This window comes from Nerophis lumbriciformis, linkage group LG32 (genome assembly GCF_033978685.3).
Source record: "Nerophis lumbriciformis linkage group LG32, RoL_Nlum_v2.1, whole genome shotgun sequence".
NCBI lineage: Eukaryota > Metazoa > Chordata > Actinopteri > Syngnathiformes > Syngnathidae > Nerophis > Nerophis lumbriciformis.
The window spans coordinates 20,903,307-20,927,865 of record NC_084579.2 but is presented as its reverse complement, the minus strand read 5'-3'; the positions used below and the strand labels follow the sequence as shown (position 1 = coordinate 20,927,865).

Below are 24,559 nucleotides of genomic sequence, written 5' to 3'. Positions count from 1 at the left end.
GTATAAACAACTTTAACACTGTTACAAATATGCGCCACACTGTGAGCCCACACCAAACAAGAATGACAAACACATTTCGGGAGAACATCCGCACCGTAACACAACATAAACACAACAGAACAAATACCCAGAACCCCTTACAGCACTAACTCTTCCGGGACGCTACAATATACACCCCCCGCTACCCCCTAACCACCTCAACCTCCTCATGCTCTCTCAGGGAGAGCATGTCCCAAATTCCAAGCTGCTGTTTTGAGGCATGTTAAAAAAAATACTGCACTTTGTGACTTCAATAATAAATATGACAGTGCCATGTTGGCATTTTTTTCCATAACTTGAGTTGATTTATTTTGGAAAACCTTGTTACATTGTTTAATGCATCCAGCGGGGCATCACAACAAAATTAGGCATAATAATGTGTTAATTGCACGACTGTATATATCGGTATCGGTTGATATCGGAATCGGTAATTAAGAGTTGGACAATATCGGAATATCGGATATCGGCAAAAAAGCCATTATCGGACATCTCTATTAATTGTTAATCTATCAAGATTAAACAACAATATCAAAATCAAATTACATGATGTTATTTATGTAGTTTGCTCATTTTCCTCGACTGGTGCACTAACATCATGTGGTTTATTTTTATTTTTTTACACATGTAGCATAATCTACAAAGATACAAAGAATTGCTATTGTGACATCTAGTGGACAGAATTAGAACAGCAGTTTCTTTCATTCAAAAATGTCGGCTCATTTTTATACTTAGCCGCACGTTTGACACCCCTGTCTTAAACATTCCCGTCAAACGATTCATTTTTAAATGAGATTAATCATACTTTTGAGATGTGATTAATTCTGATAACTCACAGTAGGTTTTTTTTTCCACTTTTATGAAAGTTTAAATATTTTATGATGGCAATAGTTTAACTCTGGAACAGATAAATCCTGTCCACATTATTCCACGGAAAAAATGGTGCAGACATTCCAGCATTGTATTATCCTCGTATTGTAGATAAAAATCAAGATGCAAATCAGATACAAAGCGTTTACTTTTTACCATTAAAAACCCCTTTAACTGAGTTTGAAATGCTCCCATTTAGTCATGCAATCACTGTGCACCAGTGTTGTTCATTTGTACCACTTCCTAATAGACCTCCAGCATGGAGGAGGAGAGACTCTATCAGAGTTAACACCCCTGACTTTTCCATATAAATCTTAAATGAGTGTCATTAATGAAATATATCGAGTTGTGTGTCCACTGCTTATAATTGCTTGCAAATATGTCCGCCGTGGTAATTAGAAGGAAGGTGAACGTCGTCATTAGGACAAGCGGACTCAATTCACATTTTGAAATATTTAAACTCTGTCTATTTTCAGTGTGATAGCTTTTAACTCTCCAAACAATCAGAGAAACTGTAAGGAGAGGTCACCGGTTATGCAACAATTGGATTTTATCTTGCAAAAGCCTTTTTTTTTTTTTTGCTTGAACTGCTGCAGCCGTACTCGACCAGCTACACATCTGTACTGGGCCACCAAAGGTCAGAGCGCATTAATACTCGAGTAATGACAATGCTTGGAGGGTCGGGAGTGCCTCATGTCATGTTAGTCTCCTCTAATTGTGCTCAGGTCATTTGGTTTGACAACATCTGGCCAGGAAGCTGTGTTAAATTGGAATTTACTAATTTCATTCAGTGAAGGAAGACAGCAAATTTCCCTTTGGAGGTTAACATATTACAAAAATGCTGGGTTAGTTTGATAACCCAATTTATGAGTTGTGAGTGTTGGGTTAAATTTTGGAGTTAGCAATCCATTTTTTGGGTTATAAGGGTATTATTTTAACTCAATTTCTGGGTTTTCAAAACTATGAACCATTTTTAGGTAAAAGGCTTTTTTTTTCATTAAAAAGGTACTTTTTTCTTGAAGATAGTTTTGTTATGGATTAATCTCATAAACATTATTTACAATCACACAACTTATGTACATGAACATATTTGAGCATAGAACTACTATGACCATACATGGCAATTCTTGTAAAAAAAAAATTCACTCATATCTTGCTTTTGTAGTACGGAGCCCCTTAAAGGAACATGGGGGAAATTTATTTTTTTTATAATTTAAATTTATTTTTTATTTTTTTTTTACACATGCACGAGAAACTTTTTATAAAGTTATAAAAAACTTTTTTTTTTTTAATTATAATTTTTTTTTAGACATGTGTGCACGAGAAAGTTTCTCAAAAAACATTATATATATATATATATTTTTTTAGATATGTATCTCGTGCGCACCAGAAACTATCTTGTGCGCACAAGATACATGTCTAAAAAAAAATTTTTTTTAAATTATATATATATTTTTTTTATAACTTTATAAAAAGTTTCTTGTGCGCACGAGATACATGCCTAAAAAAATAAAATAAAATAAAATTAAAAAAAAATAATAATTTTCCCCCCATGTCCCTTTAGGGGTTCCGTACTTTTGAGTATATTTTAATGGAATCAAAATAATTCTGATCAGTAGTTGGGAAGGAGTAGGACAAACCAGCAGTAAAATGTATCATTCTTAACCAACTATTGGGTCAAAGAGCGCTAAATTGCCCAACCCAATAGTTGGGTTTGGAATAACCCAACATAGTAGTGAGCATAACTCAGCTTTTGTGTTTAATAAATTCAACCCAATAGTTGGGTTATGAATCAACCAACATTGAGTTGGAATAACTCAACTTTTGGGTTAAATAATTCAACCCAATAGTTTGGTTGGGGATAACCCAACATCAAGTTATCAAAACTCAACTTTTTGGTTAAATAATACAACGCAAAAGTTGGGTGGAAAAAATTAACCCAAAATGTTGAGTTAAAATAACTCAAATAAGGGGTTTGTCCTTTTCTGAAACAGCAGTTGGGTTAAAATTGGGTTATTTTTTAACACAACATTTTTTAGTGTGTACTTTCTGGTTCAACTGTATCAAGTGAATTTTTCTGACAAAAGTGGAAAAAAAAACATGTTTTTTTGTCTGTCAATGTGTGTGTTAGCACAGTGGTCTCCAATCATCGGTCCGTGACGCACAGAAACAATAATTAATTTATAAACTACCGCATTATCTCAGACTTAACTTTCGTCTGTCCCACTAAACATACCAATAAGCTTGTTAATAGACGTATATTACAACTCCTTAGTTATAGTACATGGGACAATACACATTAATGGACATATAAAATGTTAATGTGCCAGATTGTAGCCAAAGGCTAATTTTTTTGCTGTTTTTATCAGCCACACGTAGAAAGCCGGCCCGTGAAAATAATGCATACATTAAACCCAGCGGTGTGCCGTCAGGGCCAGCAAGGCCTTCTCTGCTGGCCTAACATAACCAGAAATTATGATCATAATTAAAGATAAAATTATTTTTTAATTTACTTTCCCTAAATATCTAAAAGTATTCATATTCTCTTCATGTCATATTATGCTCCTTCCAGTACTGTTGTTTTTAGTTTTAGTTTGTATCCAATCAGAATTCAGCTAGCTCATGTTGCCATGCTGTACGAAATATGCCAAAAGGCCTTTACGTTTACGCATCCTGTGATTGGATACTCGCCAAGACAGTTAGCGGATGAATTTGAAAACACATAGAGTTGATAGACAGTTGCGATAGCCAATCAGATCACAAGTTGTTGACAGTAGCCTATCCAAGTAGCCTGATGTTAACGAGACTGTGATTGGATCCTCACTCATTCCAAAGTGAGTATCCAATCACAAGTTTCAATTTAGCAGGAAGCTGGAAGTGTTGCGCCGCAGAGAAGGAGAACAAAACGTTGATTCGGTGGCAGATATATATTTGCAAGGCCATTTTCAAGAATTAGAGTACCTGTATAGTATTTCTCCAGCAATGTGGTGACATCAATCATGGTATTTTGCAGTGACGTGCGGTGAGGTTCATGGCTGGTGAGGCACTGACTTCATATGAACAAACATATGAACCCTAAAGAGTATCTTATTCACCATTTGATTGGCAGCAGTTAACGGGTTATGTTTAAAAGCTCATACCAGCATTCTTCCCTGCTTGGCACTCAGCATCAAGGGTTGGAATTGGGGGTTAAATCACCAAAAATTATTCCCGGGCGCGGCGCCGCTGCTGCCCACTGCTACCCTCACCTCCCAGGGGGTGAGCAAGGGGATGGGTCAAATGCAGAGGACAAATTTCACCACACGTAGTGTGTGTGTGACAATCATTGGTACTTTAACTAAACTTTAACTTTACACATACAAACTGTAGCACACAAAAAAGCACATTTAATTAAAAAAACGTTATTATGGTCTTACCTTTACTTATAAGTGCGGGAACAGTGGTGTTGGTGTTGGTGTTGGAGGAGTTGTGAATGAATGAAATATGAAATCCGTGCTGCAGTCTGCAGGTGTACCTAATGTTGTGTCCCTGCAGTCATTCACGGCTCCTCCGGCGCAAGCATTGTTGTTATTGCACTTTTTGGCTTCTTGTTAAGTGACTTTTTTTGGGTGGATTCGGTCTTGCACGTGGAGGGTTTGGGTGTGGGCTTTGGTTGGTGTGGCGCTCCCGTCGGGGTGTGCATTCTGCGGCGGGGGTGCATTAACCGGCACCAGGAGGCGGGATTACTGCGAGCCTCACACAGTGCTTTTTCGCAGCAGTTTTATGATTGCTCAGCACAAGAAATACTTTACACATATACAGTTGTTGACAAAATACACTGTACATTATATACCTCAGCTAACTAAACTATGGAAATGTACAATATAGTTCATATAGCAATACGGTCTCACTGCACAGCAGGCCAGCAGTTAGCCGAGTACGCAATCCATGTTGAGGCACAACTGAGTGACGTGCCTCAACTGGCTGCTGATCACCGCACCGTCTCTTCTCAGTATTTGAACGGCAAATGTGAAAATTCAGCGATTTTGAATAAAAATAATCTAAAACTGGTGAAGTTAAATGGAAAATAATTGTATAGTATAATCACTGAATACATATAACAATTTAATTAATTTTTTTTCTTTTTACATTTTTTTTCTTTCCATGATGGCAGGTGAGGCGGGGCCTCACCTGCCTCTAGTGACCGCACGTCACTGGTATTTTGAGAGGTAATCTTTGAAGTTGGACATCACTGAAGGCCTAGGTAAGAAACGCACGGCCCGCCAATGGTTAAACCGGTCCCTGGTGGAAAAAAGGTTGGGGAACTCTGTAAGTTTCATGAAGGATGACAGAAGACGATGGAATGCTCCTAATTTGATTATAGGGAGGCGTGATGACTTTATTGTGATTTGAACAATAAAAAGACAAATTTAATTTGTACGATAATAGTGAAAACATGGTGTCTGGTTCATGGATGATGATGTAAAATTGTGTAATTCCGTTTATATTATGAGTCAAAAAGTGAAAGTACTTCCTCAAGCTGAAGTGTAATACTGTGTTTGTTGATGGAAGATGATGCAAGTAAACAGCTCTGGTTTAGGTGGGTTAGTTTGTCTGAACATATACGTTAGCGCACTATTTCCTGGTTCTTTGCGGAAGATGAAGGATGACTGGACCGTACCATTTCTAAAAATAAATTGTGGGGATTTTTTGGGACTCAAATAGTAAAAAGAGAAAATAAATCCCCCCAAAATCATGCTGTTTTTGATTGTTAGTCAGTCCGTTTGTTAGTTACACTAGCAAGCTACTTTCAGGTTCACTAAAAGCTAAAATGCCCAAAAGAGACAAGGCAAATTCCTCTAACAAAACAAAACAAAATGGTGGAGCGCTGTAGCTATGTTTGTTTGCCAGTTACTAGGCTACTTCCTGGTTCAATCCTAACTAAAACATCAAATTAAAGACAACACAAATTGCTCTAACAAAACAAAACAAATTAGTGGAGTGCTGTATATGTATGTGCGTGTTTGCTAGCCAGTAGGCTACTTCCTGGTTCAATCGGAAATAAAACGCCAAGATAAGGATAACACAAATCGTTCCAACAAAACAAAATGGTCGAGTGCTGTATACAGGTATGTGTTTATTTTTGGTGAGCTAGTTGGCTCCCTCCTGGTTCAATTGTTATTATCCCGGTTTAATCGTAACTAAAACAACCCCCTAAAAAGACAACGGAAATTCCTCTAACAAAACAAAATGGTGGAGTGCTACATATGTTTGTTTGTTAGCTAGTAAGCTACTTCCCGGTTTAATCGTAACTAAAACAACCTCCTAAAAAGACAACAGAAATTTCTCTAACAAAACAAAATGGCATCACATTGACAAAGATAAGACCTTCTGGAGGAAAGTTCTGTGGTCAGATGAAACAAAAATTGAGCTGTTTGGCCACAATACCCAGCAATATGTTTGGAGGAGAAAAGGCGAGGTCTTTAATCACAGGAACACCAATCCTACCGTCAAGCATGGTGGTGGTAGTATTATGCTCTGGGCTTGTTTTGCTGCCAATGGAACTGGTGCTTTACAGAGAGTAAATGGGACAATCAAAAAGGAGGATTACCTCCAAATTCTTCAGGACAACCTAAAATCATCAGCCTGTAGGTTGGGTCTTGGGCGCAGTTGGGTGTTCCAATAGGACAATGACCCCAAACACACGTGAAAAGTGGTAAAGGAATGGCTAAATCAGGCTAGAATTAAGGTTTTAGAATGGCCTTCCCAAAGTCCTGACTTAAACGTGTGGACAATGCTGAAGAAACAAGTCTATGTCAGAAAACCAACAAATGGAGCTGAACTGCACCAATTTTGTCAAGAGGAGTGGTCAAACATTCAACCAGAAGCTTGCCAGAAGCTTGTGGATGGCTACCAAAAGCACCTTAGTGCAGTGAAACTTGCCAAGGGACATGTAACCCATACTTGCCAACCCTCCCGATTTTTCTGGGAGACTCCCGAATTTCAGTGCCCCTCCCGAAAATCTCCCGGACAACAATATTAAGGGCGTGCCGTGATGGCACTGCCTTTTGCGTCCTCTACAACCTGTCGACGCGTCCGCTTTTTCACCATACAAACAGCGTGCCGGCCCTGTCACATGTTGTATGCGACTTGTGCATACACATGAAAGTGACTGCAAGGCATACTTGATCAAAAGCCATACAGGTCACACTGAGGGTGGCCGTATAAACAACTTTAACACTGTTACAAATATGCGCCACACTGTGAATCCACACCAAACAAGAATGACAAACACATTTCGGGAGAACATCCGCACCATAACACAATATAAACACAACAGAACAAATACCCAGAATCCCTTGCATCCCTAACTCTTCAATCTCCAATCTCTCGAATTCGAAGGTCTCAAGGTTGGCAAGTATGATGTAACCAAATATTAACATTGCTGTATGTATACTTTTGACCCAGCATATTTGGTCACATTTTCAGTAGACCCATAATAAATTCATAAAAGAACAAAACTTCATGAATGTTTTTGTGACCAACAAGTATGTGCTCCAATCACTCTATCACATAAAAAATAAGAGTTGTAGAAATGATTGGAAACTCAAGACAGCCATGACATTATGTTCTTTACAAGTGTATGTAAACTTTTGACCACGACTGTATGTGTTTGTTTGCTAGCCACTAGGCTACTTCCTGGTTTAATTGTAAATGAAATGCTAAAATAAGGACAACACAAATTGTTCTAACAAAAGTGCTGTATACAGGTATGTGTTTATTTTTGGTTAGCTAGTAGTCTACTTCTTGGTTCAATTGTTATTAAAACGCCATAATACAAAAACAAAATGGTGGAGTGCTGTCTATGTGTATGTTTGTAAGCTAGTGGGCTATTTCCCGGTTTAATCGTAACTAAAACAACCCCCTAAAAAGACAACAGAAAATCCTCTAACAAAACAAAATGGTGCACACTACATGTTTGTTTGTTAGCTAGTAGGCTACTTCCTGGCTTAATCGTAATTTAAACACCTTCAAAAAAGTACAACACTAATTTCTCTAGCAAAACGAAAGAAAATGGAGTGCTGTATACATTTGTTTGTATACAGCACTCCATTTTAGTAACTAGTAGGCTACTTCCTGGTTCAATCGTAACAAAAACACCCCCTGGATATGTTTGTTTTATTAGCTCGTAGGCTAATTTCTGGTTCAATGACACAAGATGGGATAGGTACAAAATCCCACAGTCACGCAAAGTGCAAAAAAAAGTATGAATACATTCCTGTATCATTATGTGGTCTATGCCATGGCCTGTGTGTTACTCTTTCACAAGGTTTTGTGGAAAACATTTACCATAAATGCTCCAATTACAATTCTATTTAACTTGACTCTAATGGGAACCGAGTGAAAAAGTAGACGATTCCTGTGTCCTGCGCTAAGCCGTCTGGGTAACGTAATATATTAACATTTACTTTCTCGTTTACATGAATACATATATTTATCTAACCTTTAAAATTTTAGAGATGTTGAAGTGTGATGATCATCTCTTGTCTCTCATTTAGTAACGAAAAATATTGCTATATACGTCGGGCTTAACAGTTTCCATATGCTCTTATTGTGCGGGGGTTAATGTGTTGGGACATAAATGAATGTTTAAGATACGACAACTCTTTTCAAGCGTAAAACATACACTGACAATGTCTGCAACTTGTGGACGACAGAGCACACAGCATTTCTTGCCAACCCTCCCGATTTTTCCGGGAGACTCCCGAATTTCAGTGCCCCTACCGAAAATCTCCCGGGGCAACCATTCTCCCGAATTTCTCCCGATTTTCACCCGGACAACAATATTAGGGGCGTGCCGTGATGGCACTGCCTTTAGCGTCCTCTACAGCCTGTCGACGCGTCCGCTTTTTCACTGCAAGACATACTTGATCAACAGTCATACAGGTCACACTGAGGGTGGCCGTATAAACAACTTTAACACTGTTACAAATATGCGCCACACTCTGAACCCACACCAAACAAGAATGACAAACACATTTTGGGAGAACATTCGCACCGTAATACAACATACACACAACAGAACAAATACCCAGAATCCCTTGCATCCCTAACTCTTCCAGGCTACAATATACACCCCCCCCCCCCCCAATCTCCCGAATTCGAAGGTCTCAAGGTTGACAAGTATGGCACACAGCGGAAGATACGGAGTCTTTGACGGTGTTCCTTTTCGTAATTACAATTATTACTATCATTACCATAAATTAGGGAGTATAAACCGCTACCTTTTTCCTGGGCCTTGAACGTCTTATAAAATGGTGCGATAAATGAATAGATTTTTCCTCGCTGATGGCCGACTGCAATGTAAATAGTTTAAAAAAGACAACCAAACACACCGAACAGGCGTGTTATTGTTTGTGATATGGCGCCATATTACAGTTTCCTTACTGCAGCAGCTGCATTGCCTTTCTGTTTGGACTGAGCTATGAACCTACGAAAAGTACAGTTGCTGTTACCCGTCCATAGCGTTTCTACTCGAATGGATTCTTCATTTATCACTTCAAGCAAGGTTTGTAAATTTTACAATATAACAAAAACAAATTGTACTTACTAAACCGTCCCATGTGTGATGTCTGTAGGAGTGTTTTAATACATATTTGTACGTGCTATGGATACGCAATGCAGCTAGCGTCGTTAGCATTAGCTACTATGCTAACACGTTTACGAGTGTCTGTGTTAGTATTATTAACTTACAATGGCATTCTGTTTGTATTGTTTCTGTTTCGTAAATTCACCAAAACTTGGACTTATTGAGTCTGTTTAGCTGATTGGAGAGGTAGCTTCCGCAGCAAGTGTGTCCAGGATGATTGATTGATTGATTGATTGATTGATTGATTGATTGAAGCTATTATTAGTAGATTGCACAGTACAGTACATATTCCGTACAATTGACCACTAAATGGTAACACCTCAATAAGTTTTTCAACTTGTTTAAGTCGGGGTCCACTTAAATTGATTCATGATACAGATATATACTATATATATACTATCATTATAATACAGTCATCACACAAGATAATAATCAGAGTGTGGGATGTGGAGGGGGGGCGTGGGGTGGGGGGGGGTTTAGGTAGGTTTGGTTGATATCAACACTTCAGTCATCAACAATTGCATCATCAGAGAAATGGACATTGAAACAGTGTAGGACTGACTTGGTAGGATATGTACAGCAAGTAGTGGACATAGAGAGAGAGATCAGAAAGCATAGGAATAAGTATCTACATTTGATTATTTACAATCCGGGGAGGTGGGATGTGAAAGGGGGAGGGTGTTGGTTAAGGGTTGACTTCTGTTGTGTTTGATCAGCCATTTTACTGCATGTGACAGGCACCATTTGGAAACAATTAAGGTATGTAAATAAATATTTACTAAATGTTTCTGTGTAAATAACTAATTTCACAACGTATCTATCTGCGGCTTATAGTCCGGTGCGGCTAATATATATATTTATTTTCTTCTAAAATTTAGTGGGTGCAGTGCGCTCTAAAGTCCGGAAAATACAGTAGCTGTAATTCATGGAACAGTACAGTAATTTGACCACGAGTCCTGAATATGTGCTTTTACTGCCATTCGGTGTCTATTTTTAAGTCTGTGTGGTATAAAACGAGTAAGACTTAAATACGGTATTTGTTTTACAAATTTTGTTGAGTTTTTTTGTGGTTAAGGTTACAAGGAACTACTGTTGTCCCGATACCAATATTTTGGTACCGATACCGAAATTATTTCGATACTTTTCGGTACTTTTCTAAATAAAGGGGACAACAAAAAATTGCATTATTGGCTTTATTTTTTACAAAAAATCTTGCGGTACATTAAACATATGTTTCTTATTGCAAGTTTGTCCTTAAATAAAATAGTGAACATACAAGACAACTTGTCTTTTAGTAGTAAGTAAGCAAACAAAGGCTCCTAATTAGTCTGCTGACATATACAGTAACATATTGTATCATTTATCATTCTATTATTTTGTCAAAATTATTAAAGACAAGTGGTAGACAATGAATTATTAATCCACTTGTTAATTTAATGTTAATATCTGCTTACTTTCTCTTTTAACATGTTCTATCTACATTTCTGTTAAAATGTAATAATCACTTATTCTTCTCTTGTTTGATACTTTACATTAGTTTTGGATGATACCACAAATATGGGTATCAATCCGATACCAAGTCGTTACAGGATCATACATTGGTCATATTCAAAGTCCTCATGTGTCCAGGGACGTATTTCCTGAGTTTATAAACATAATATACATTTTTTTTAAACGAAAGAAGATGTTGTGATGCCAAAAAATATTGACGTAATCATAGTATAATCGACTAGATACGCTACTGTACTTGGTATCATTACAGTGGATGTTAGGTGTAGATCCACCAATGGCGTTTGTTTACATTTTGGCGGACCGGTACTTTTCAGAGGCGGTATAGTACCGAATATGATTCTTAGTATCGCGGTATTATACTAATACCGGTATACCGTACAGCCCTACAAGGAACACATATAAAACATTGATAACAAATTCACAAAATCACCCTAAAAATAAGCCTCAAAACATTGTAAATTTTGCCGCGACTTTTTGAAAAAGCAGCGAAAAATTCTGGTTTATAGGCCTCGACAATCACAAAAAAACGCCACGAAATCGTGACGGTACTGATTACTGCTATTTCCAAGTAAGTATGGTAGCAGTAAAGCTCTACTAGTGATCATTTGATGTATCAAGTGGCAGGTTTACAAGACTCAGGACCTGAAGCGCCTTCCCTACATGTTTCTGCAATGTGCTTAATCCCCAAACTGTGGCGTAAGCTGTTTCTGTTTAGGGGGGACATCACGTGCATACAGGCGGTCGACAGAGTGTGAGAGAAAATGCATTTCAAATCAATAAGCTGTCAAGAAGGAGTCAGTGCTGTTTTGTTTTGAGGTTTGTATTCGGAATCTTCCCCGCCCCTTTTTTTTTTGTCTCGGCAAGGCGGCGTACTGCGGGAGAGCTGGCTGCTGAACCAAGCATTTACAATGGAGCTTTGAGAGAAGTGCGAAAGGGGTGTGAGGCTGTGAGCCAGGGCGATGGGGGAATGCCGGCAGCGAAGGGAGACAAAAGGGAGGCAGGAAGGACCAAATTGTTGACGACGGAAGGGAGACAACGACGCATTTATGATGACTCAAGCCACAAAAGGATGCGGCGGTGAACAATAACACCCCCTCATTGTTTTTTTGATCATCGTGCTGTCGCATGCTAATTAGGCCTCTGATTCAGTGTTGCAGGAGTGACATGTCCGCGTTTCATGCTTCTATGTGCACAGTGCTGAGTCAGAAACTGGCTATCCAAAGTAAAGCAGTTCTCCATTAACCGCAGCTGTCGATGCCCTTTTTAAAATACCCTGGTGCAGTAATTATTGATGGGCACTTACACAGGGTTACAAACAAACAAATAACTGGGTATAATAACTGAAATTTGGACTGTAACAACAAATAGTCAGACTGACATTGCACCGATTTATTATAGCTAGGGGCTGAATTAGTAAGGGCTTGCGTGTAATAAAACACGTGCAAACTTGATAGCACACGCAAAGCTGATCTATTAAATGTGTGCAAAGTGGATTACGTGTTTAAGGTGAGCAGAAAAAGGCGTGCAATCCATTTTGCCTCCCTGTCTTCATTAATATGCAGAATTTATTCTGATCATCAAAAAACTCACACTGCTCGGAGGAGAAAATGAACATATATTATACAATTAAAGTTAAAGTACCAGTGATTGTCACACACACTAGGTGTGGCGAAAATAATTTTTGGCGATTTAACCTCCAATTCCAACCCTTAATGCTGAGTGCAAATCAGGGAGGTAATGGGTCCCATTTGTATAGTCTTTGGTATGACTCGGCTGGGGATTGAACTCACAACCTAACGATCTCAGGGCGGACGGACACTCTAACCCCTAGGCCACTGAAAGGACCTACAGCACGCGCAATGTGATTCGTCAACACTCATGACCGCTTCAGGTGCTCTGTTTTGCGTTTTATTTAGCACGTTTGAAAAGGACGACTGGGAGAGAGGAGTGCTAGCGCTGCAATGACACTTGATGTCCTTTGTGTACGTTTTAACATATTTGGATGGTCAGAAATAAAAACTTGTCTTGTCTTTTCAGCAACATCCTTTTATAATTTCATAGCTGCTGGATCTCTTGAGGGCCTGAACAGATCGAATTCAATTGATACGTTTTGGTGTCATTTAATATTTTTTCTAATAACTTTTGTTTTTTCCACATAGAATATATATTATTATCTTATATTCTATATGATAACAATTTCTAGAGGTTTTTTTTTTTTTGCGTCTTGAGCACAGTAGGTAGTCTCCCTCCCATGCACCCTCAGCGGTAAAAAGCAAAAAGCAAAAAAGTGGCGTCAATGTAGATGCACAGCATGACTGCTTCAAAAATGCCCATAAAAAGTGGTAGATGTCCCCTGTTTGATTGTAAACATAGCAAAACGTCACAGGTAGGAGCATATGAACATTGCCGTGCAATGAATGAGAGTGTTTCCGTGGTGATGCCCCGTATACTACACACAAAATCCTTGTTTAAATAAGGTGGCCTGCAACGCTTTTCAATTGCACACGCAGTCTTAGTAGATCGCACGAAACACGCCCACTGGATTGCACATGCTATTTAGCGCAAGGTATTTAGATCTTAGTAAATCAGGCCTTCAGATTATAAACCTGCATAAAACAGTTAGAAATTGGCTTATTGATTTGACTAAGGGAACTTTTTAAGATAAATCATACACAATTTGGTAGCTGAAAATTTTAGTCATAAGAAAGTTCTGAGTTGTCATGTATTTCTGTTGTGAAATACGCAACAAATACGCGAAGCTTTAAAAAAAACTTTTTCGATTCCAATTATAATGTTTATTATCACTCTTCATGTTTTCTTACAATTTGAGGGCCTTAACATGACGGACAAGTAGCGTCCATAGGCACTACAGGGTACAGATTCCACGTAAAATCAATATTCAGTCTAAGCCTGGGCCCCTGGAGAGGGGGTCAAGACTGAGGCCAAGGGAAAAAAACAACCTCATAGCCATAGCACACATAAACATGTGTGTAAGAGGGAAACATCAAAGAACACAAAGGACATTAAAGACATTAAAAGAGCAGAGCTGATGCAACCAGCCATTTGTACGCACAGCCACAAAAGTAAAACAACAACAACAACAACAACAAAAAAAGCATATACACTGTGGTGGCCTCTGCGGTGTTCCACGCCATCGTCTGCTGGGGAAGCATGGCCAGAGACAGGAGCAGACCCAACAAAGCAACCAAGAGAGCCGACTCCACCCTCGGCCGCCCACCAACTCTCGGCCAGTGTCCAGTCTGCATGGATGAGCGAGGATACGTCCAAGGAGACCGAGGTGTCCGATACCTGCTCATTCAGCCAAGACACTGTGAAGCTTGTCCGTGCCGGAGCTCAGCACCATCTCCGCAGCCCTGTCTCTTCATCCGCATCTCCTCTAATCTCTTCAAACGGACTGTGGTGTGGCAGAGACCCAGCAGCTGGTCTCCATGGCCAAAAGGCTCCCGGGAGGCAGATCCAGAAGTCACGAAAGTGCCACCCCTTGTCACACAGTCCCAAAGGGTCCAGAAATACAGGAAATACAATACTTATTTTAAACACTTTTCAACAGAAGAAAAGACTGACACATTAAACTTAATGCCAAAGACTACTTCCTGACTAAGGCAGCATACAATGGCTACACACAACTGCCATCTAACGTCTTGGAATTGCAACTGCATGCAAAATCTACCATAGAATACTTGCAAAGGAGACACAAAAGTGTAAAAAAAACAAGATATATGTGAAAGGTACCCATCTCTAATAAACTTGTGTATACAAACCTTACCAAAGTCTGCAAGTGCATCAGGCCCAGTAACAAAAATCATATTTCAGCAGTCCTGAACACAAACCCCCAAAATTCACTCAATAGTACCCCCTATAACTTAAGGGTTGAGTCTCAAATTATGACAGGATGCACAAAAAAAGTCTCAAAGATCCATTTACGGGGGGGAAAAACAGAAAGTTGCACATTTTGGTTTGGAAACTGGCCATTTTGAGCAAAAACCAAAGCTTGTACTTAGAGGAACTCTTTGAAGGACATTTGATCAAATGAGCACAAAATAAAATCAGGGATTCTAGACAGACAGGCAATAATAAATTGCTAAATATTTTAGTCTGTCCCATAAAATGAAGGAGGAGCCTTTGATAACTCACAAACCAAATGAAATCCAAATAACCCTGCGCCACCAGGTCGGACTTCTATAATTGGTGTGTATGATAAAGATGACATCCATATGTCCCTTATGAACAGACCAATGGGATCATCCTTGCATTGATTCCCATTCAGGATAGTGTTTATTAGTTTGCTTTTTCGTGGGTGAAAAGATGGAGTCTGATGTGAAAACCACACCCTTGTTTTGAGTTTAATGCAAGTCAATATCTTTGTGGACAAATCCCCCTTGCCATCTCCACCCCCTTCCTTCCTTGACTGGAACAGAGAAGAAGGGAAAACCACTAAGCTACTTTTTTTCCCTGCTTATTCAAGCTCTCAAGCCGCTGGCACTGAGTCATATTGCACTCAGAGTGATATATTGCTGCTTGGTGGTACAGCGCGGAATGTCGTCTTTGATAAAACTTGAGCAGCAGCACATCCAAACACAAACATGATTTGGTCAGAAGCTGTATATGAAGCGACATCTTTCTTACTGGTTTTCAAGAGGATAAAAAATGGCAGCCATGTTTGAAGTTTAATATCACATGCTGTAGTAGATACAAGGATTAACAGATGCACAGCACAGCTTAACGCATGTCGAGTTGTCTTATTTGTACTGTGCATGGTCACATTATATCGATGTTCTTTGAAACTACTGCGTCTGAGTCAACTGCCTCTACTTGTTTGTGTGGCATAATTAAATAGATTAAACACAATATATATTATTTTTAATAGTTGACAACAAGTAAATGCTAAAAATCAAATAGAACAGCAGAGGAAAGACCTAGAAATGTGAAGTATTATTGATTTGATTAACATAGGTAAATGTGAATACACGTATTCAAAGTTTCTGTGAAATATGTGAAAAAAATTGAATACATTTTTTTATTCAATTACTTTTTATTCATTCATATATGTTATCGCCAAATTATATATTAATTTGAATGGATTTGATGATATATTTGAAATGTCATTGCCTTTTAATGAATTCATATATTTTATGGTTTAGTTATATAAAACATGTTTTATTTGATCTAATACTTGTTTTATTTTTTCATTTCATGAACAATTTATTTCAGGATACTTTCTATTCAGGTATATACTTTATAGTTTGGTTGTATAGAGTATTTAATACTTGTATTTTAATTTAATTCTCATTGTATTTATCTATTTTATGAGCAATTCATGTCATGACATTGTTATTCAGGTATATATTCAATGGTTTAGTTACATACAGTATTTAATGAATTTTGTAAAAGAAAACACGTTTTTCATTCTATTTATCTATTTCATGACATTCTTTTTCAGAAACAAACTTCATGAATGTTTTTTTGTGACCAACAAGTATGTGCTCCAATCACTCTATCACAAACAAATAAGAGTTGCAGAAATTATTGGAAACTCAAGACCACGACTTATGTATACACACATAGATATGTATTATATATATATATATATATATATATATATGTATATATATATACATATATATATATATATATATATATATATATATATATATATATATATATATATATATATATATATATATATATATATATATACAGTATATATGTATGCAATATTGACTAAATATGAGAACCACATACATACTGTAGCTCCAAATTTTCTGACTTATTTTTATTTATTTGAAAGAAAAAAACAATTCTGGCAGCACATGGTTTCACAAAATTATGAGATATTCTTTCCAAGACCCAATTCATCCACCATAAACAAAAGATCCCCAGTAGGGGCGAAGGTCCTTCGAGCCAGGCCAATGTGGAAATAATTAAATGGCTCTTTAACTGTGCCCCTGCTTTAATTGGGGCATTATTAAGAGGGCCACTGGAGCAAAATGACTCATCTCTTTCCAGGAACACCTCGAATACCTTGGCAAAATGGGAACACTGTTAACACAGTAAGAAGACCACTGAGATTTTCTCTCCTTTGTGTCTTGCAGGTATTTATGAGCAGACATTTCTTATACAACTGCAGCCAACCAATCCTGGATGTGAAGATAGCATTTTGTCAGGTGTGTGTCCCTTACAGGTAAAAAAAAAGGTACAGTACCCATTTAGTTCCTGTTCCGCTTCCTTGTTTGATGCGCTACACACAGAAAATGCCGTCATTAGCTGTACTTTCTAAACTTCAGCTTTGTGCAGGCCATGTCTGCTTTAGAGGCGGTGTGTGAGTCTGTTGTGGTATAAACCTCCACATGACGGTGGTATCAGTCATAGTAAAAGGTTACACTACAGAGTGGCACCATTATTAATTGACACCCGGCATCGATTAGAGTAGAGAGTGCCTTGGCCAAAGCAGTGATTCTCAAACTGTGGTACGCGGGCTTCATCTAGTGCAGGGGTCGGCAACCTTTACCACTCAAAGAGCCATTTTGACCAGTTTCACAAATTAAAGAAAACAATGGGAGCCACAAAAATCTTTTGAAATTTAAAATGAAATCACATTGCATACAAAGTTTTTTTTTTGCTTTGTGCTATGTATAAATCAAGGGTCTCAGAAACGCAGCCCACACCTTAATATGAAAATTGAATGTTGGTGCGGCCCGCGGGTTTTATATGAATGGCGCTTCGTCATAATTGTCAACCCTCCCGATTTTTCCGGCAGACTACGAATATCAGGGCAAGTATTCTCTTGTACGTGCCGTGATAGTACAGCATTTAGCACCCACTACAACCAGCGTGCCGGCCCAGCCACACGTTGCATGGAGCTTCTGCTTGCTCACGTAAGTGACAGCAAGGCATACTTGGTCAACAGCCACACAGGTTACACTGACGGTGGCGATATAAATTTTTTTAACACTCTTACTAATAATGCGCCACTCTGTGAACCCACACCAAACAAGAATGACAAACACATTTCGGGAGAACATCTGCACCGTAACACAACATAAACACAACAGAACAAATACCCAGAATCCCATGCGGCCCTGACTCCTCCGGGCTACATTATACACCCCCGCTACCAAACCCCGCCCACCTCAACCGACGCACAGAGGGGGGGGGGTTTGATGTGTGAGGGAGCAGGGTTGGGGTGGGGGCGGGGTTTGGTGGCAGCAGGGGTGTATAATGTAGCCCGGAAGAGTCAGGGCTGCATGGGATTCTGGGTATTTGTTCTGTTGCGTATATGTTGTGTTAAGGTGCAGATGTTCTCCTGAAAAGTGTTTGTCATTCTTGTTTGGTTTTGGTTCAAAGTGTGGCGCATTATTAGTAAGAGTGTTAAAGTTGTTTTATATGGCCACCGTCAGTGTAACCTGTGTGGCTGTTGACCAAGTATGCCTTGCTGTCACTCATGTGTGCAAGCAGAAGATGCATATAACAAGAGGCTGAGCTGGCACGCTATTAATACCTATTGTAGAGGGCGCTAAATGCTGTACCATCATGGCACGCCCTTATAATTATTGAAGGGGTGAAAATCGGAGCATATTATTCCTGGGAGTTTTCTGCGAAAGGCACTGAAATCCGGAAGTCTCCCGGGAAAATCGGGGGGGTCGGCAAGTATGCAGCTGAGCCGTATCAGAGTGATCGAAGAGTCGCATGCGGCTCCGTAGCCGCGGGTTGCCGACCCCTGATCTAGTGGTACGCCAACTTAGGGCTGGGCGATATGGACGAAAAAGTATATATCGATATATTTTTACTTAAACTCGATATTCGATATATATGTCTTTATATTTTTTGGTGAAAGTATACGTATAAAGATATTCATTTTTGAGCGATATTCAGTGAAATTGAAGTGAATGACAGTAGCACTTTTATTAACCCAGTTAGTCAAGATGGGTATTAACAGCACAGAAAATAAACTGTTTAAGTAGCACAGAATTACATAACATAAATAAAATTAGAAAATATTATATCTACGTAAAATAAATAACATAGCTTTGCAAATAATACAAAATGTATCAAACTCAGATAAAAAAATACATTTGCAGGCAGGCACTTTGTGATTTCCCTTCTTGGTTTGATGACCCGCCCTATCTTGCCTCTGATTGGTCTGTCCCTAACCAATCGTGACTCATCATAGTAAATAACCAACCAATCATGGATGTTCTTATACCTGCAAGCGCGTCTTGGAAGGAGGAAAAGGAGGGGTTTAGTAGCCCATGGAGGGTGAGCGGGGGACAACAAGGAACACAACAAATAAGCGGCATTTGGTCATTTTAACGTGAAATACATTATATCGATATTACGATATTTTATTAATTCATATCTTGTTTACAAATATATCTTAGAAATCCGATATATCGCCGAGCCCTACGCCAATTAATCATTTAATTATTAAGTATTGACTTTACAGTTACAGTTCAAACTGTGTGCAATGTTATAGTGGCCAAAAATATTAAATACACTTGTTAAATAAAACGTCTGCCTTGTTTTTAATGAATACTTAGGCCAACTACACTACTGTATTTTAACGCTGGTCATTATGGTGGTACTTGGACAGCCAAGTGTTTTTTACGGTGGAACTTGGTGAAAAAAATTTGAGAACCACTGGGCTCCTTACAACATTCAAATGCTTGGTTTGTATCTCCAAAATGTGTCAGTTGTTGTTTTTTTTAAGTTTTTTTTTGTGGAAAAGTGTTATTTGTTTTGCCACAAAAATAGGAAAAACAATGTCCTATTTTTGTGATTAGTTTTTTCCCTCTTTTATTGTAAAAACAAAAGCATTTTTGGTTTTTAGATCGACAAACCTCACACAATTTGGATATACATGCTTTTTATTGGCCTGTAGTAATACAACAAAGAGGATGTGGTGGTTGTGTATTTGTGTGTTTGCAAAAGAAAGAAAAGTTTGAAAATTGTTTTTGTTGTTTTCGAATTATTCAAAATTTGGAGGTACATGCTTTTACTGGATATCAAGAGATTATGAAGATGTATCGCCACATTGTGTGGTGTGTGGTTTCTTTTTGTTAAAAATAAACAAAGATTTTTAAATTTTTATTATTTTTCTAATTAAAAGGACTTGTGCAAAATTTGGGGGTATATGCTTTTACTGAATATTAACACAATTATGAAGCTATAAACAGGAAAAAAATGGTGAAACATAAATGTTTCTGGATATTAACAACATTTTGCAAGAGGTTTCTTTTAAATTAAAAAAAAAACTAAGATATGTACATTTTCTCAAACTAGGAAAATGTTCTTACTGGATATAAAAAAACATCTGAAGATGTATCTTCACATTTTATGTTAGTGTTTTTTTTTTGTTAAAAAAAAGGGGTAAATTGTCGTTTTTCGAATACAACAAATGGGGAAAATTTGACATCAACATAATTATGAATATATATCTCCATATTTTGTGAGTGGGTTCTTTTTATTTAAAACAAAACTAAGTGTCATTTTTCAAATTAAAGAAGTGAAACATTTGGAGCTACATATACATGCTTTTACTGGTTATCAACACAATTATTAATATACATCTACACATTTTGTGAGTGGTTTCTTCTTGTTTGAAAAAAATTTATGTACTTATTTGTGTTGTTTTTGTGGAATAAATTAAATTTAAAACAATTTGGAGATACATGCTTTTACAGGATCTTAATACAATTGTTAAGATGTATCTCCACATTTTGTGAGTGGTTTCTTTTATTGAGAAAAAATATGTATAAATGTAAGTTTTTGTTTCTCAAATTAAAGGGAAAAAAATGAAAACAATTTTAAATGCATTATTTTAATTGCACAGCACCAACATGAAAAACGTGTATCTTCAAAAAATGTCCTTTTTTGGTCTTTATTTGAAAAACAAAAGTTTTGAAGGAATATTTGTTGTTTTAGCATAAAGTTTAAAAACTTTTGATTTTCATTCTTTTCATAGAAACTCAACAATATGCAAAATGTATACCTCCAAATTTTGCAAGGTTTTACAAGATTGTTGTTTTTAATTTAAAAAAATCTTAGAAAATTTGGAGATACAGTCTTTCCATAGCGAAAATATGACTAAAATGTTTATCAAACCTGTGATTTATTTTCTAATTTTTAAAAGTCATGTTTCCTGTTTTTCTTGTAAAAAGGAACAAGCGTTTAGAAAACAAAAAATGTAAACAACATTTAGAAAAATGATTTGATTGTTTTGATTACTTTAAAAATGTATTTAATAATAGCCATTTTCCACTTTTCTTTTAAACATTGCTAATGTAACCTTTTCCTTTCGTTGGCTTCACACAGGGTTTTGGAAAACAAGTGGATGTGTCATATATTGCCAAACATTACAACATGAGTAAAAGCAAAGTGGACAACCAGTTCTACAGCGTGGAAGTGGGAGACTCTACCTTCACAGTTCTAAAACGCTACCAGAATTTAAAGCCCATTGGTTCTGGAGCTCAGGGGATTGTCTGGTAGGTCGTTTGCTGAGAGTTGCTCTTTTTTTTCACACATTTTTTGAATGGAATCTAATTTAGTTGTTAATTATGTTTATTGGAACAGTGCTGCTGTGTAATGCAGACTTTTAGGTATGATAACTTCAGGATGGAATTACACAAACTCCAACATAAATTAAATAAATGAATGGAAAATTGTTGAGGCAGGTAATCCATTAAAAATCCTTTATCCAAAGAGCTAATAATGACTAAAAAAATGTATTACCGGTAATTAGAAATAAAAATACTAAGCAAAAAAATTCAATAAAATCACATTTCTGTGGGCCACATTTACAGTTCATTTTAGGGTGTAAATGGTTTCTGGTGGTTTGTCTTTTTTTTTTAAATTTTAATTTATGTTGTTTTTGGGACAGCAATGTTTGCTAGGCTACTGCTAAAGCTTGTACCGATACTACTATACTCTTGCAGTAATACCACTTTTGTTCTTGTGTATTATATTACGATTGACATTTTTTCACCAAAATGGCAATTTATTATATTACGACTTTTTGTTCTTGTTCGATTATCACTTAATGTTTACAATGGTAATACAATTATTTCCATAATGAAAACATTTGTATAAGAAATTGTCCATGTATTATGACAATTTTACTATTGTACCTTTAACACTTTTTTTTGGTAAATTTTTTCACCCAAAATACTACTTTATTCTTGTAATATTACAACTTTATTTTCTCGTTTATTGTTTTACTACTTTATTATTGCAATGATAATGCATGTTATTCTAAAAAGGAATACAACTTCTAATTAAAATATGCTCATATATAATTGTATTGCTGTAACATTTAAATATTATTCATATAATGTAAAATGTTTTCCTTCCAAAATTGTACTTAATTCTTGTAATCCTGCATTTTTTTATATCATTTATTGTATTACAACTTTATTATTGCAATGGTAATACAGGTAACACATTTAAAAAAAAATCAAACAACAAAAAAACAACATTTCTACTAAGAAAAATGTTCATGTACTATTACAATTTTATTGCTGTAATGTTAACACTTTTTTCACATAATGTAATTTTTTTCTCTCCCAAAATTTTTATGTCAGTCATTGTATTTTTATGTCATTCATTATAGTATGCCTCTATTATTGCAATGGTAATATTTGTTTTCTTTAAATCAAAACAACATTTCTATAAAAAGAATGTCCATGTACAATAACAAATTTATTATTGTAGCGCAAACACTTTTTTCGGTTCGTGACACTATTTTTTTCTCAAAAAAAATTACTTTTTTTTGCAGTATTACAGCTTTGTTATTGTAATATTTTTGTAACACATTTTCTAAATTTTCAAAACAAAACCCTACTCCTTTATTCTTTTAGTTATATATATTTTTCTCAGACTATATTACATATTATTAATGCAAATTATTATATTATATTTTGCCTGCAGGTTAGTCATTACCAGCATTTTGCTTGGAAATACACCATATTTAAAAAAATAACTTAATTTTTTGTTATTGTAAAAAAAATTCTATACTGTGTATATGTTTTTCTAAAAAACTATATTATTTTCTTTAATTTTAGACATATATATAAAAAAAAGGACACACACACACACACACACACACACACACACACACACACACACACACACACACACATTTTTTAAAAAGAAAAACAGCTTTTTATTATTGTTACATTTTACTATTGTAACATATTATTCCCATGATTAAAAAAACAACCCAAAATTAGTCCTCTATTTTTCACCGTACTATACCACAAATTATCTTAATCTTAATACCCCTTTTGTGCTATACTTTCATTATGGTAACATTAAAAATGTTTTGTATATTATATCAAAATGCTACCGCTTTTTTCATAACATATACTTTCTTAATTGTATATTTATCATCCCTATTATATAATGACTGTAGGCTCGTCTTTACCGACATTTTTCTAGAACCAATTTGTCTTGGTTAGCCGTAATGCTGGTGCTGGCCAGAGTACTCTGTTTGAATAAACTGTTAGGACAATCGATGCATTTTAATTTATGGTGCCAACCCTTGTTGTGTGCCATGCGCCGGTTAGAATAAAATGTGGGCCAAGTGGGACCGCCCTGCAAGGCCACTTAATCCTGACTGCAGAGGGAGCGCCATCGTTGTAATTCAATGCACAACTGCTGAGCATCCACCTTAAGGAAGCATCGAGTCATCAAACGGCTGCACAGCTCCCAGAAAGTGTTTTTACTGTAAAATCCTTTTGGGTATCGTAATGAGGCGTTTCATTGACCGTAATGATTTAATAGTACTGTACGCATAGTGCTGTTGTCCTTCCTGCCCTTCCCAAAGCAATTTATGCTGACTCGCTAACTTACTCACTGCTGGGCTTGTGCCAGTTTAAAGGATGTTGCATGTCAGAAAAGCCCTTCAAATCTAATTTAAAATGTCGTCTGGCGAAGCTTGCAGCTGTCATTTTAGTGCCCTATGGTGACGCTATTATCACATCCAAGCCAACTAAATCCCACCACCACGAAAACGGCTTTAATATCTCACTGATCCATTAGGAACATAATCTAATTTAGATGACAGGAGTCACAGTACCACTCTAGTATGTGCTAATGACTTTGTTCTGTCATACTTATTACGTATTTATTCAACTTTTTATTTATGTCGGCAAATCCATTGAAAAATAGCAGTAATCCTGTCATATACAGGATCTTTGAATAGCTTTTTCCCCCACTGTAGATCACTAAAAACACTGTGTTTCTGTCACATAAATGATCTTTGACCAGAGCGTTACCAATTGGTTCTTTTCCCATAAATGTACTTTAACTGGAGTTTCTGCAGAAGATTTCTAAAAAAAAACAGTGTTTCTGTGATACACACGATCTTTGTATAGCTTTTTGCAAAATAGATTCCTAAAATCAGCAAAGCGTTCCAAGGTTTTCGACCAAGGCTTTTGCGATTGGTCCTAAAAACAGCAGACTTCTGACTGATCTTTGACTAGTGTTTTTGCAGCG

The 24,559-nt window shown here is 36.9% G+C and overlaps 1 protein-coding gene across 8 annotated transcripts in view; it reads left to right on the top strand.

The window, feature by feature from the left end:
• The window catches only part of mapk10 (mitogen-activated protein kinase 10), a 58,612-nt gene that overhangs the window by 4,111 nt on the left and 29,942 nt on the right, over window positions 1-24,559 (top strand). For 6 of the 8 annotated variants that reach the window (XM_061927101.2, XM_061927095.2, XM_061927094.2 and 3 more), the window contains exons 2-3: window positions 17,161-17,232; window positions 21,380-21,549. In XM_061927101.2, coding sequence (XP_061783085.1) covers window positions 17,161-17,232; window positions 21,380-21,549 — 242 coding nt within the window. Of the gene's footprint in view, window positions 1-17,160; window positions 17,262-21,379; window positions 21,550-24,559 lie in introns of all 8 variants that reach the window. The other 2 variants (XM_061927097.2, XM_061927096.2) reach the window with 2 other exon arrangements.